This window comes from Gopherus evgoodei, chromosome 23 (genome assembly GCF_007399415.2).
Source record: "Gopherus evgoodei ecotype Sinaloan lineage chromosome 23, rGopEvg1_v1.p, whole genome shotgun sequence".
NCBI lineage: Eukaryota > Metazoa > Chordata > Testudines > Testudinidae > Gopherus > Gopherus evgoodei.
In genome coordinates this window covers 8,351,772-8,367,833 of record NC_044344.1, presented here as the reverse complement: position 1 = coordinate 8,367,833, position 16,062 = coordinate 8,351,772, and the positions used below count along the sequence as shown (strand labels likewise).

The 16,062-nt window shown below is 47.4% G+C and overlaps 1 protein-coding gene across 5 annotated transcripts in view; it reads left to right on the top strand.

Annotated features, from left to right (window-relative positions):
• The window catches only part of CDC27 (cell division cycle 27), a 52,773-nt gene that overhangs the window by 27,906 nt on the left and 8,805 nt on the right, over window positions 1-16,062 (top strand). For 3 of the 5 annotated variants that reach the window (XM_030541077.1, XM_030541079.1, XM_030541081.1), the window contains exons 11-15: window positions 63-270; window positions 763-935; window positions 9,120-9,272; window positions 10,834-11,042; window positions 15,347-15,464. In XM_030541077.1, coding sequence (XP_030396937.1) covers window positions 63-270; window positions 763-935; window positions 9,120-9,272; window positions 10,834-11,042; window positions 15,347-15,464 — 861 coding nt within the window. The remainder of the gene's footprint in view (window positions 1-62; window positions 271-762; window positions 936-9,119; window positions 9,273-10,833; window positions 11,043-15,346; window positions 15,465-16,062) is intronic. The other 2 variants (XM_030541078.1, XM_030541080.1) reach the window with 1 other exon arrangement.

Sequence of the window (16,062 nt, the reverse complement as noted above, 5' to 3'; positions counted from 1 at the left end):
TGATTTGCAATCTATTTGCCTGTAGATAAACCCTGGTTTGAAACTTTTTTTTCCCCTTATAGGAGAACAGTAAAAAGTTGAAAATGAAGTTCCCACCTAAAATTCCAAACAGAAAGACAAAAAGTAAAACAAACAAGGGAGGAATAACTCAGACAAACATAAACGATAGTTTGGAGATCACCAAACTGGACTCGTCCATCATCTCAGAAGGGAAAATCTCCACTGTCGCACCACAGATCCAGGCTTTCACACTACAGAAAGCAGCAGCAGGTTTGTCTGAAAGCTCTCAGAATGTAATAGAGCCAAATGTTTTCTTAAAGGACCCATTTTTAATTCTTAACTTAAAGCTAGTTAACTGATTTCCTTGTATATTCTCAGAAAATTCATTTTTTGCTCAGAGTAAGTGCTGTAATTTTAAGGAGGATACGCTGTATTCTTCATACACAAAACACAGGTTCAGCCACTTTAAGTATAAAACTCAGCTCACCCTTAACTATGTAACCAATTTGCAGATAGGTTTATTCTACCTTTTGGCTTGAAAGGAGGTGGCAGAGTTGTTACCTAGTTTTCAATGCAGGAGTTGGTGTGCAAAGCCAGCAGGAATATCTAATTCTGTTCTTGGTGTCCCTGCATGGTTCTCTTAAGAACAGGGACCTCAGAAGGGTGTCTGCCATAATGTGTCGTTTGAGAGAACAGCAGCTCCAGGCAAGTAATTCTTTAGCTCTTGTCTCTCTCTTTTATTTATTGTATTTTTCCTCCTAGAAGGATTGATGAGCCTTCTTCGTGACATGGGGAAAGGTTATTTAGCCTTGTGTTCATACAACTGTAAGGAAGCGATAAACATATTAAGCCATTTACCTTCTCACCACTACAACACTGGCTGGGTGCTGTGCCAAATTGGGAGAGCTTACTTTGAGCTTGCAGAATATATGCAGGTAGGCATAGAGCAGATGCATACTTCTATTTTAATTTTTTGTCTTGCATAGCTTTGCACAGAATTTGCTGGCTTCCTGTGAAACCTGAGGAGAGTCTACAGTTGGGATAGCATAGCTGTGTAAGCATCAGGTTTGAAATACCTATCCTGCCTCTAGCAGTTTCAGATTAATCTGGATCACTGCAACCCTTCTGCTTTCTGAGGTGGCAAAATTAAGTTCTATGCTATTTATTGTGTTGTGGGTCTTCCTTATGATATGTTAAAAACCAGCATTCTTTCTAGTCAGCAAAGACATTAAATATCCTATGACACTTTTAGTCAGAGCAGGGGTTTGCTCCAGTGTCTTTGGCCAAAATCTCCCCTCCTCACCAGAGTTGTGTCCCTGGCACTGGTTGACTGTTGCCCCCCATCCTGGAGGTAACACTATTTCAGCTGTGCTGCATCTATAGTTTGTGAAGCCCAAAGGAGTCCTTCACAAGGACAGGTGCACATATTATCATAATATTCTTTAAGTTATGACGGTAACTGACCTCTTGAAAGGTTGTTTTTCCAAACGGTGGAAACGGAAGATCTGTTAGAATTCTGTTGTGTATGGTCTCCAGTCTCTGAAATTGCAGTTGTAATTTTTAAACAGTTAAAATAAATCCTGTTGATTTCCTCATGTGATAGACATTTACATGTAATAGGCATGTAACTTAGCACTTCTTCTTTGAGTGATTGCTCATATCCATTCCAGTTAGGTGTGCACGTTCATCGGAAGACTTTTTTTACCTTAGCAACTCCAGTGGGCCGGCAGGTCGCCCCCTAGAGTGGCGCCGCCATGGCGTTCGATATATGCCCCTGCCGGCCCACCCACTCCTCAGTTCCTTCTTACCACCATGTCGGTCGTTGGAACTGTGGAGCGCAGCATAGCTGTCCTCCACGTCCCTAGCTCTCCTTTGTTTCATTGTTCTCGTAGTTGTAGATAGTTGTAAATTGTAGTTAGTTATTGTTAATTGTAGTATAGTTGTATATTCTTATTAGCGGGTTTGGGCTGTAGCCCTTCCCTGCGCCCGGCACCAGGCCCATGCCTGGTTCGCCGGGGTTCAAGCAAAGCTCGGCCTGTAAAAAGCCAATGCCGACCAGCGATCCCCACGACGCCTGTCTGAAGTGCCTGGGGGAATCGCACATTTCAGACAAGTGCCGCATCTGTAAGGCTTTTAAGCCTCAGACAAAAAAGGAGAGGGACCAGAGGTTAAGGACTCTCCTAGTGGAAGCGGCTCTTAATCCTGTGGCCTCGACGCAGAGCGCCAGCACCGGAAAGACACCCCGGCACCGACCTTCCCCGGCACCGGGACCCGAAGCAAGACCCTCAAAGTCTGCGACTCCATCCTTGCAGGCTTGAGCGGAGCGCCCGGCACCTACCTCAGCTGCGGCACCACCAGCAGGGATTCCGTCGACTCTGTGCCCTGGAGGTCTGTCGAGTCCGGTCCCTCCTAGCTCCCCTATAAGATCTGGGGTTGAGCTATTGGTCCCTTCGACGCCAGAGACTTTCACTTCGGCGCGGGACCTAATTGCTCTCACAGAGCCTACCCAGCCTCAACCCCCCGTACCCCCGGTGCGGGTCATATCCAGAGGCAAGCCTGCGACAATGCAAGCGCCGTCTCCGGACTTGCCCAGCCGGCACCGATCCCCTTCGAGGTCTCGGCACCGTGGACGTTCTCGCTCCAGGCGCCGCTCGCAGTCCCGGCACCGCTCCCCTCAGCGGTACCAGTCGCACTTGTGGCACCGGTCATCCTCCAGACAGTCTCACTACTCCCGGCACCGGTCTGGATCGAGTCGCCGCTACCGGCACCGAGACTCCAGGAGCCATTCCCGTCGGTGATCAGCACCCCGGTCGACCTCCCAGCACCGAGCTGGTGGCAGGTCCCGGTTGACCTCCCGGCACCACGCCGGAGGCAGGTCCCGATCCCGGCACCAGTACGATTCCTGGTACCGGTCCCCGGCACTGAGAAGATTGTCGGCGTCGAGACTGAGGGAGCCCTACCAGCCACGTTCAGCCCCACCATGGCCCTCCCGGCAGCCGTCTATCTCATCGCAGACAGACAGCATGTACGCCCTAGACGCAGACAGACCCGTGGCCCTCTTCCATGACCCTCCTCCGCAGGATCAGGGACCGCAGCAGTGGGGTTTCTGGACACCCTGGGCGTATCATCAAGCCCAGGGCCCTCAACACATTCCACCTCAGCCTGTGATGTCTGAGCGCAGGGCTCCGGAGGCCTCGTTGTCTCGCCCTCCCCCGTCTCCAGCGGTGGAAGACCGATCCAACCAGCAGGACCCTGAGCTCCCTCCGGAATCAGAGGCGCTGGTACAGACGGAGCCCCCCGTGGACCCACTCCTACCGGGGGTCTCCTCGTCGTCCTCCCCCGATGAGGCAGTGGCGGGAACGTCATCCTCCAGTCCTCCCCCACTCGACCTCAGGGCGCACCAGGATCTCCTCAGGCGTGTAGCGCAAAACTTGAACTTGCAGGCTGAGGAGGTTTCGGAAATCGGAGATCCTGTGGTGAGCATTCTCTCAGCGGATGCTCCCACCAGAGTCACCCTTTATCAGGACTATCCAAGCCAATGCTAATACCATCTGGCAATCACCGGCCTCCATCCCTCCTGCTGCACGCGGAGTGGAGCGCAAGTATATGGCACCCTCGAAAGGATATGAGTACCTGCATGTACACTCAACCCCGTGCTCCCTCGTCGTGCAGTCTGTGAACGAGAGGGGAGCGCCACAGGCAGCAGGCCCCAGCACCGAAGTCCAAGGAGGCGAGGCGTATGGATCTGCTAGGCCGGAAGGTCTACTCAGCGGGCGCCCTCCAACTCAGGGTCTCTAACCAACAGGCCCTCCTTAGCCGCTATGCCTATAACTCCTGGGTGGCAGCGGATAAGTTCAAGGAGTTGTTGCCTCAGGATGCCCGTCAAGAATTCGCGGCAATTCTTGATGAAGGCAAGAAGGTCACAAGAATTTCATTGCAGGCATCCTTGGACGCGGCAGACTCGGCCACCAGAACTCTGGCTTCAGGGGTTACAATGCGCCGCATCTCCTGGCTACAGGTTTCTGGCCTTTCTCTGGAGCTCCAACACACCATCCAGGACCTCCCGTTCGAAGGTCAAGGCCTATTTTCAGAGAAGACGGACCCCAGGCTGAAAAGCCTGAAAGACAATAGGGTCATCATGCGCTCCCTAGGGATGCACACGCCCGGGACGCAGCGTAGACCCTTCCGGCCGCAACAGCAACAGCGCCGGCCCTATCCCCAGTACCGCCAATGGCAGGACTTTAGTAGACGCCGAAGCAGGAATGGCCGGCGCAGACAATTGGGCAACCAAGGGGGGCAGAATCAGGGCTCCTCTAAAGCCCCACCTGGCCCAAAACCTTAGTTTTGAAGGTGCGCCCGAGGATGCTGTACCAGTTTCCCCCACGGATCCGTCCCCCCTGTTTTCCAATCATCTTTCGTTCTTCCTCCCGGTGTGGACCCAAATAACTTCCGACTGTTGGGTCTTACGCACTGCGCAAACGGGATACCGTCTGCAATTTATTTCATACCCTCCCTCCCGCCCCCCACCCTTGTCCCTCTTCAGGGACCCCTCTCACGAGCAATTCCTTCAGGAGGTGCAGACGCTCCTCGACAAAGGAGCCATAGAGGCGGTTCCGGAGAACGAGAAGGGCAAGGGGTTTTATTCCCTCTATTTTCTGATTCCCAAGGCCAAGGGAGGCCTCAGACCTATCCTCGACTTGCGGGAACTCAACAAACATATGGTGAAGCTGAGATTCCGCATGGTATCCCTGGGGACCATTATCCCATCTCTGGATCCTGGAGACTGGTACGTCACCCTCGACATGCAGGATGCTTATTTTCATATAGCCATTTTTCCGCAGCACAGACGCTTCCTTCGGTTCGTGGTCGACCGCCACCATTATCAATTTGCGGTCCTCCCATTTGGCCTCTCCACGGCCCCGAGGGTATTCACGAAATGCATGGCGGTCGTCGTCGCATATCTTCGGCGCAGTCGCATACACGTATTCCCCTATCTCGACGAATGGCTGATTCGAGGCACGTCAGAGTCGCAGGTTCGCAACCACATCCGCGAGATCAGCAGACTCTTTGGAGCGTTGGGCCACATTATCAACATGGACAAGTCCACTCTGCTCCCCATGCAGAGGATAGAGTTCATTGGGGCCATTCTGGACTCCACCTTGGCCAGGGCCGTTCTGCTGCTGCCCAGGTTCCAGGCGCCTACAGACGGCACCTTTGACCTCTATAAGGACGTGCCTAACCCTCTTAGGCCACATGGTGGCCTGCACCTTTGTTACGGGTTATGCGCGGCTTCGCATGAGGCCCCTCCAGACTTGGCTTATCGCACAATACCGTCCGGCCAGGCATCGGCTGGACGCGGTTATCACCATCCCCCAGGAGGTATTGGATTCCCTCCAGTGGTGGCTAGACCAGTCCGTAGTGTGTGCGGGGCTCCCGTTTCATCCGCCCCAACCCTCGGTATCCCTAATAACGGATGCCTCCGACCTGGGCTGGGGGCCCACCTCAGAACCCTGAGGACAGAGGGCCAGTGGTCCCCTCAGGAAGTGGCCCTCCACATCAACATACGGGAGTTGAGACCGGTCCGTCTTGCTTGCCAAGCGTTCTCCCATCAGTTTCAAGGTCGCTGTGTCTCGGTATTCACTGACAACACGACGACCATGTACTATATCAACAAGCAGGGAGGCACGAGATCCTCTCCCCTATGTCAGGAAGCGATGTGGCTCTGGGACTTTTGTATAGCCCACTCCATTCACCTCATGGCTTCCTTTCTCCCCGGAGTACGGAACACGCTGGCAGACCGTCTGAGCAGATCCTTCCTTTCGCATGAATGGTCCCTTCTCCCGGACGTCGCCCTCTCACTCTTCCAGAGGTGGGGTTATCCCCGGCTGGACCTCTTCACGTCCAGAGGGAACAGGAAATGCCAGATGTTCCACTCTTTTCAAGGGCGGGAACCAGGGTCGGTAGCGGACGCCTTCCTTATCCCGTGGACGACTCACCTGCTCTATGCGTTCCCTCCGTTCCCGCTTGTCCACAAGGTCCTTCTGAAGGTGCGCAGGGACAGGGCCCGCTTGATTATGATAGCGTGGCCCAGACAGCATTGGTATCCGATGTTGCTGGACCTGTCCCTGCCCCCCTGCCCCTTTACCTGGACCTGATCACCCAGGACCACGGCAGGCTCCGTCACCCGGACTTCCAGTATCTACACCTCACGGCGTGGCTCCTGAGTGGCTGACCAGGTCGGAACTTCGGTGCTCTACCCTTGTACGTCAGGTACTACTGGGCAGCAGGGAACCTTCCACTAGAGCGACGTACTCGGCCAAGTGGAAGCATTTCTCCTGTTGGTGCACGGAGAGGGGTTCCCTCCCTATGGAGGTTTCTATCACCAGTATTCTCGATTTTACATCTGGTCCCTCAAGCAGCAGGGCCTGGTGATATCGTCCCTTCGAGTTCACCTGGTGGCTATCTCCACCTTTCATCCGGGAGGAGACGGCTATTCAGTTTTCTCTCACCCTACGGTGACTAGATTCCTGAAAGGTCTAGAACGTCTCTACCCCCAGGTTCGACCCCCTGCCCCTACCTGGGATCTCAACCTGGTTCTGACTCGGCTCATGGGCCCTCCATTTGAGCCGTTAGTGACTTGCTTCCTGCTCTCTCTCTCCTGGAAGACTGCTTTCCTGGTGGCCATCACCTCAGCCAGACAGGTGTCAGAACTCCGGGCCTTCACGGTAGATCCCCCGTATACGATCTTCCATAAAGACAAGGTGCAGCAGAGACCACACTCTGCCTTTCTCCCCAAAGTGGTCTCAGCCTTTCATGTCAACCAGGAGATCTTTCTCCCCGTCTTTTTCCTAAAGCCCCATTCGTCCCGCAGGGAGCAACAACTCCACTCGCTTGATGTCCGTCGGGCACTCGCGTTTTATGTGGAGAGGACCAAACCGTTCCGCAAATCCCCCCAGCTCTTCGTGGCAGTAGCAGACCGAATCAAAGGGCTTCCCATTTCCTCACAGAGGATATCCTCGTGGGTAACGTCCTGTATCAGGACCTGTTATGACTTGGCTCACGCCCCTACGGGCCATGTAACTGCACACTCCACCAGGGCACAAGCATCATCGATGGCTTTCCTTGCCCGCGTGCCCATCCAGGAGATCTGTAGGGCGGCGACCTGGTCCTCCGTCCACATCTTCGCTTCCCATTACACCCTGGTCCAGCAGTCCAGAGATGACGCGACCTTCGGCTCTGCAGTGCTTCATGCCGTGGCTTCTCACTCCGACCCCACCGCCTAGGTAAGGCTTGGGATTCACCTAACTGGAATGGATATGAGCAATCACTCGAAGAAGAAAAGACGGTTACTCACCTTTGTAACTGTTGTTCTTCGAGATGTGTTGCTCATATCCATTCCACACCCGCCCTCCTTCCCCACTGTCGGAGTAGCCGGCAAGAAGGAACTGAGGAGCAGGCGGGCCGGCAGGGGTATATATCGAGCGCCATGGCGGCGCCACTCTAGGGGGCGACCTGCCGGCCCACTGGAGTTGCTAGGGTAAAAAGTCTTCCGACGAACGTGCACGCACGGCGCGCACACCTAACTGGAATGGATATGAGCAACACATCTCGAAGAACAACAGTTACAAAGGTGAGTAACTGTCTTTTCAGTTAATTGAGTTCTTTTTTCAAAAGTCCAATATCCCATTTCATTTCCGATATCCTAATCCTTACCTGTTAATGGATCTATAAGAGGTGAATGTAGTAGATTTCTGAAGTAAGTTTTTGTTTTGTAAACTCTGCACTATGTTTTATGTCGTTTTTAAAGAAAAACAGTTGCTCCTGGACCTTGCTTGCATCCTGATCATGTCCACACACTTGGAATGTACAGACGCTGTTAATATTTCACGAAAGACCCTGCTATGGACCCCAGCACTTTCTTAAAGTTTTTTCTTGTTGCTGATTTGAGTACTATTATCTGGAATCTGTGAAAGGAACTTGAGTTGGCATAGTAACATAAAATCAAGAGTGAATTTTTGAGTAGACAAAGGCTGTATTTCCTTTGAACGCTTTATAGAAAAAAGTAGCCCCATATGGTACTTTACTTCCTAGTGAATCAGCCTCACTACTACTGGCACAGACACACCCTTGTGCATTGTAGGGAACCTTTCCCAGGCTTTGCTCTTTCATTTACTTAGTAAACAAACACCTGCAACAGCAAAGTGGGTTAAGTCTCGCAAGGCCAAGCCATTAAGATGCTCCAGTATCTAGTATAAATGCGGTCCTTGAAGTGTACTGTATTTGGATGGCTAGGTAATGTGGTTAAGACCATCCACCTATGCAATGTAAATCTTCGATAATAGAAATTCATAATGTATTGATCTCATAAGAACAGCCACACTAGGTCAAACCAAAGGTCCATCAAGCCCAGTATCCTGTTCTCTGACAGTGGCCAATGGCAGGTGCCCCAAAGGGAATGAACAGACAGGATATCGAGTGATCTATCCCCTGTCACCCATTCCCAACTTCTGGCAAATAGAGGCTAGGGACACCATCCCTGCCCATCCTGGCTAATAGCCATTGATGGACTTATCCTCCGTGAATCTCTCTAGCTCCCTTTTGAACCCTGTTATAATATTGGCCTTCACAACACCCTGTGGCAAGGAGTTCCACAGGTTGACTGGGTTGCATGAAAAAATATGTTCTCCTCATACGGAAGCCGTTCTATACCCCCTAGTCATTTTTGTTGCCCTTTTCTGAACCTTTTCCAATTCCAATATATCTTTTTTTTTAGATGGAGTGACCACATCAGCACATAGTATTCAAGATGTGGGTGTACCATGGATTTATATATCTCATTTTACCAATGTTACTCCTTTATCTTACTCTTTCCATCCTGGTGCATGAAGATATCGTAAACTGAGTCAGACTGCATATCTTAAGTAAACATACTGTGTTTCTCCTTTCATTTGGATAAGAAGCTAGAAATGACACAAGATTTGAAGCTCTCCATGTTGGTTTTTGTGTTTATAGGTGGTGATAAACTAAGCATCTCCATTGTTTTATAATATCTCTGAAACTTCCTAATATTGCCCTTAGTGCTCTTCTTGAGGATTTCATTCAAATTGTTTTGTTTTTAGGCGGAGAGGATATTCTCTGAAGTAAGAAGGATTGAAAACTACAGAGTTGAAGGCATGGAGATTTACTCTACAACGCTATGGCATCTTCAGAAGGATGTTGCACTTTCAGTCCTATCAAAAGATTTAACAGACATGGATAAAAATTCACCAGAGGTATAATATATTGTAGTGGTGTATGTTGCTGCGTACAGTTATTTTCTTATCAAGATTAAAGATAATTAATGAGTCAGAACAAACTCAGTAAACTCTAGTCTAATTCGAGTATATTTGTGTAATAGAACTGTCTCGTATAAAGGCTACTGGATTACCTGGTGGATTGAGGATGTCTGTAACCATTATAAAAAAGACATGTCAGCCTGCATGGAACAGGCTGAAGCCCATTAATCCATCAGTTGCAACTTTCATTTGCTTAGCCCCTTTCATCCAGAAAGATTTCCCCGTCATTTATTCACCCCGACGCATGGGAGGGAGTGCTCTCTATTAGGTAGAAAAGAGGTGTGCAGGGGTTTTGTTGCTTGCTCCGCTATTATTTTAATGTCTTTCTGTAAGACCCTTTTCCCTGTAGTAAAATTTAATTAACTGACCACCTAAAATTTGCTAGATATCATCTAAACATGTAACGCATTATGGTCTTAAATTTGTCAATGAATCAAACAATAGGCTGTCAATAGAGGTGGCAGTTGTGACTATATGGACACATAGTAGTGTAAGGCTGTTATGTGCAAAATGTCCTGTCCATTTTAATGAGAACTGTAACCTATAAACATGCACACTTTATGTATTATTAATGTTCTTTTATTTGAATTTATAATTTTTTGTTCTTTACATTTATTAGAGTTCAGAAAAGTTAAGAACCTTGTAACGTGTGCTTTTAGTGTGTTAGAAGACTGGGGAGAAGGGTGGAAAGTTATGGAGGATAGCAGGACAGGAGAGGTGCACATAGGCCTGGGGAGAAGAAAGGAGGAAAACAAGAACAGAAAACCTATTCGTTGCCAGCAAGCAATTCTTCACATGGAGAATAGTAAATGTCAAGTAAAATGTCCATTAACTGCAGCTAGACAAGTCTGGAGATCAAAGAGAAATAGAGCCTCCAATAATATGAGGTGATAATGTTGCGGCTGGGGACTCTTGAGCTCTGATCCCTCAAGTTGTGATGCAGGCTGCTGTATGGGATGGAGTGGGGGTTTCTACTGGAATTTGCTGTTCAGGGTGGGTTCCCCGTTACTCTGCTGGAGAGAGTGAAGGGGTGATGAATCTTGACTGTAGCTGCCTCCAGCCCACTGTTATTGCTAGTGCTAGAGCTGAATAGCTGACTGCTTACAAGCTCCATATTGTGTAATACGTCTAGTATTTAACTGCTGCTGACTTGCCGTGTCTCCTTGGGCTCTTGACCTCTGTATCTCAGTTTTCACTATGTATAAAATGCATCCAATCCTCTGTCCCTCCAAGGAGTGAGACTTAACTAATATTCTTTAAAAAGTGCTTTGAAATCCATAGATGAAAGCTGTTATATACGTGTATGCATCATGCTCTAGGTAAACCATTATGTGTGTCATCCTAGCAGTGGCTGGCATGTCTCACTGCTGGGATGAGGCATGCCAATACTCTAAAAACACAGCTCAATAGAAGAATACCTGTTTAAATCAATTATTTATCACCCTTATGTTGTAGAAAGGGGATTTGATAGTGACTTTGCAATGTTGCTGTTTACTAGGCGTGGTGTGCTGCAGGAAACTGTTTCAGCTTGCAACGGGAGCATGACATTGCAATCAAGTTCTTCCAGAGAGCCATTCAAGTTGATCCAAACTATGCGTATGCCTACACTCTCCTGGGGCATGAATTTGTGTTAACAGAAGAACTAGACAAAGCATTAGCCTGTTTTAGAAATGCAATCCGAGTCAATCCTAGACATTATAATGCATGGTAAGTTGTCTGTATTTTTTTTTTAATGAAAGCACCAAGGGAAGAAGTGTATTTTATTGTTGACTGCCTTTACATGTTGCAAGTGTAAGCACTCTGTTATAACAACTTGGATACTTTTTTATTTCTGCCACTTATCACATAAAAGAGTATCTCTGTCTGTTACAAAGAGGGATCTGACAACGGATATCACCATCACTGTTGCTGGATGATAATTAGTCTCTTTTGTTTAAAAAAAATGCACGTACTGCATTGCCTTATGTTCTCATGGTATCACATATAATGCATTGTCCCACTTCCATTTGGTTAAACATTTTTGTTAACTGGCACTGCTCCGTTTCTTCAGTGCTGCTCTGTGCCAGCCAAGGCGGTGAATATAAATCCTCTTAGTAGCAGATGGGGGACAGGAAAAAACAAAGGTTTTTGGTGAGACGACCCTTACAGAAGGAGGTCGTCCAATCTGCTTGCTGTATTCCCATTGGTTTCTTGTTCCATGGAAGGAGAAGCAACTTTACTGTTTTGTTGTTTGTTTTTGTTTGGTTTTTTTTATCTCCTTCCCCTAATTCTTGCCTTTGTCGGGATTATCTGATTTTAAAGCAGAATACATTCTTAGTGAAGAGCTTTTTGGTTTTATCATTTTCCTTCTCTCTCTCTCCCTCCAGCTGCCTTGTATTCTGGATCATCCAGTTGTCAGTGTTGTTTTCAATCACTGAAAGTCTGAACATAGCTAGCCCCCAATATAGGCAGAATTTTGTCACAAAAGTTTCATGTGATTCCCGTCTGCAACTTTTTGTAGGAAAAGCATACTATCTGGGCTAGCATAGAGGATCTTGGGGAAACTAAATTAACAGTCAAGGAATTAGCAATTCTTTGGTTGCTTATTTGTATGTATTCCACTCCTGATGTACATGAACCAGAGATGGGAATCTTTTGACTAGAAGTGTCCTTTGGCCTGTGCCTGAAACTGTCTCCTACATGCCCTGGCACCTCTTGTTTCCAAAGACACAAAAAGGTGAAGGAAGCTCAATTCTCCTCTCAGTTCCTTCTGACTTCCCATGGCTCAGAGACAGAACTGCAAGCAGTGTCCTTTGCTCTTGTAGACTTGTATAGTTAACTTTTAGAATAGTTCTAGTATAGTTTTGATAGTGAAGCATCTGTTAAGTTCCTTTATAGGTAATGCTTTTTAGCTTTTTTTTCCCCCCCTTCCCTATTGCCCAGTACTCAGTTTTCATGGTAGAACAGAAAGCCTTGCGCTTTGTGAGATGGCTGTCCCCTTTAAGGATGACCACTCAAAATGTTTATTTTGCTTAAGTGAGCAGCACATCATGAGCAAATATTCAATTTGTTCATTTTCAAAATGAATGAAAGCTAAAGAAGCTTGTGTGAAACTTTTTTCCAGGTAAACAAGATCTGTTCGAATCTGAGCAGTCTTCTTCCAAAAGTGCCCCAGTAACCGTGGGCTTCTACCAGTTTAATACATGCTGCAGCAGTTCTTGCTCTCAGGCCTTCATCAGAGAGGGGTAGGGCTCATCACCACTCTTTGAAAAAGCATTAGAATAGGTCACCATCCAAGGGATCTCCTAAGAAAAAGGCATAGATACTCAGTGCTGAATGAGGTTAAGGGGTAGCACAAGGCCTGTGTTTGTCTCTCTGGCACCCCAAAAGACCTCAGTGTGCATGTTGGTACCTGCTACTAAACAGCCCCTCGCAGTTGCCCACACTGTTGCCATGGTATCACCTTCAGGTCTCCTGGCACCAACAGTGGTATTGCTATTGGCTTTATCCATACCAGTCTCGTAGGCACAGTCCTGGCACTGAGGATATCTAATTTAATGTCGGGGTACCAACTCACTTTGCACTGAGCTACATGGTACCAAGGGATTTGGCAGTGTCCAAATGTCCAGAGTCTCTTCTGTTTTTCTTTAGCCATTAGAATTCTTACATTGGTATTGAGCTCTACTAAACTCTCAGCACTGTGTGTATGTATGGCACTGGCAAGAGATGTCCCTAAAGAAATTACAAGGACTCCTACTTGGTCTACTCCACCTCCTAGAGAACAAGTATTTCTTCTCCCCATCAGCCTCAGAGCAGAATAGGGAGGATTCTCTTAATTACTCTCCAGTCTACCATACAGCTGACAAGGCATCTAGGGCACATGGACGTTAATGTAGGCACAGGGATAATAGGGAGGGACGTTCTTCTTGGGAACTCCCCAGGCTACTTACACAGTTTTGCCCAGAGTCCTCGCTTTTCGCCTTACTAGGCTCTTTGAAGTCCTCAACACATTAGAAAGCCCAGCTCCTCTACCCGCTCCAGGGTCAGATCACGTTGTCCTGTAGCATCTACAAGAATTCAACCCTGTCAGCATCCTCTGATCCCTCCTGCTCCAGCACTGCAACTGCAGGGCTTTGAGGAGCAGCGTCGCTCTGCCAACCTAACTCCAGCTGCCATTTCTTCACTCTCACCTGATACAGCTATAGTTCTAGCTATGCCAACACAGCTATATGATAAGACCTTTCAGGATCTCCTTAGAAGAACAGCTAGCTGAAACACTAGAGATTATGATAGAGATCATACACAAAAAATCTAACAAATTATTAGACTTCTTATGTACTTTGTTACAGAAGACATTAACATAACCAGTTAATGAAGATCTGTTCGTCACCTCAGCTGTGCGAGTTCTGACAGCATACCTCCGACACCATAGAATGTAGATAGGAGGTACCCAGTTCTCTTGTCAGGGTTCAAATATTTTTATAGTTGACTCAGTAGTAGGCCACTTGTCACCCCCAGCCAGGAACATATAATACAACAATCAGATGTGTTCCTTATTCCATGCTCTGTTGGACTGATGTATGCTTGCTCACCAATCCCTCTGACTTTGAGGGTGTTGAGAGAGTTCAGACAAAAAGCTGCATCTATGATACTAATGGCATCCGCTTAGCCCAGGCAGTTACAGTACCAAGATATGATGAAGCTCTCTCTGTATAGCCTCCATTAACATTGCCTCCAAGACCAGCTTCACAGTACCTCACATCCTGGAGGATGGCTAGCTAACCAACATGGAGTAATCTTGTTCTAAAGATGTCCAGAGCATTTTGATTCACAGTAGAAGGGACTCCACAGGACTCCAGGCCAAGTGGAAAAGATTCATTATTTTGGTGGAGCATCATTTCCCTTTAGAGTCTGATGTTACCAGGATTTTTGAATGATCTCCTCTCCTTAAAGAGATCAGGATTCTCTTAGCTTTAAGAGTACACCTAGCGGCCATATCTGCTCACCCACTCACTGTATTCTCTCACGCTGTGGAAAAGAGCCTCCTTAGTGGCAGTTGCTTCAGCTTGCCAGATAAGTGAATTACAGGCTCTCATGGCAGACCCACCAGGGTCCCACTTAGGCCTCCTAGCGTCAGGTTCCTCCTTGAGTCACCAAGAGTGGAATTCATGTAGGCAGGCACTCAAAGGGGGTGGGTGGGAGGCTATTTACCTTACAATAACTGTGGTTCTTTGAGATGTGTGGTCTACATGTGTTCCAGGACCCGCCTTCCTTGCCTTCTGCTACAAAGTCTTATTGCCTGAATTCTATATTGATGAAGGAACAGAGAGCTGATTGGCCCAGTCCCACTTTCTGATGCCCTTGGGTGTAAGGGCGCAAGGGCACTTCATGTGCAAGCCAGTGGATACTGCTGGCCAAAAGATTCCACTTTCCAGTACATAGTTATTGCTTCTCTCTTTGCAGCTCTTTACACAGTTTAACTTCAGATCAGATTTCCTTGTCTAATCAGTTGAAAGTGCTTCAGCTACAGTTATTCATCGTCCAGCTGGGCAGGGTGAACTGGTGCCAAAACCCAATTGTGAATTAGTAGATACTATAGCTAGTTTGTGACTGGAGGGGTTACTCTCTGAGCTAACATTGTCACTAGTGCCTGGGACATTAAAGGTATGGCTGGCATAAACTAACTGTTGACATCCATGGAGTTGCTCCCACTTACACAAACAGTGAATTGGCCTATTCTGTTTTAGCAGAAGATAGTCTTAATTCTGCAGTAGAATTACATGACTCAGATGCCAAAATTTGAAACAATATGTTGGGTGTTGCTATGGTTACAATGTACGTTTACCCAAACTGCTTTAGCGGAAAGGCTTATATGGCTATATCTGAATCACAAGAACTTCATTGTTTTCCATTGATCTAATCTTCAAATTAATGTGCCAAAGATCATTTTCTTCTGCCAGCACACACTTAATAATAAAAGTTGGTTTGTGATAAATCAAACTTTATCTGACAAACTTGTTTTGTCCTTGCAGGTATGGGTTGGGAATGATTTATTACAAACAGGAGAAATTCAGCCTAGCAGAAATGCATTTCCAGAAAGCACTCGATATCAATCCTCAGAGCTCAGTCTTACTCTGTCACATTGGAGTAGTAAGTAGATTGCATTTACGGTAATTCTATCCTTGTTCTGTTTTAATCTGCTTTTTATTGTGTGTGCTCACAATAGAAAAAGCATATTATGGACCGAACTTGAAGCAAAGGCCCTGCTCTTCTTCCACTTCTGTGCAAAATTGCATTCGCACACACATTTCTGGTTTTTGCAGCTACGAACACCTGTATTTGTCCTGGAACAGTGCTATCATCTCTGCCTCCATAAGTGTTTTAAAACTTACACCCTCAAAACTGGACAGTTGTGCTCATGTGGGTGATAGCATTTGTGTTCACACTTGAGCAGTTTTTGCTCTTTCACAGTGTGGGCACATGCACAAGTAGCGTAGGGATCTGAAAATCAGTCCTCATATGAGAAAGTTTAAAGGAATTGAGTATTCACAGAGAAAAAACTGGTAATTAGCTCATTGGTCCTCAACTGCTAGTACAAACCCTGGAACTGGCACTTGGGGCTCCCCCACTCTACCTTTAATGAAGTTCTGTTTGGGGCCTCGGGGCCTCCTTGCTCCTCCTCATCTATATATGTGATGACCCTTAATTCTAAGAGTAGGGATTTCTAAGCAACTTGTGTCAATTACTA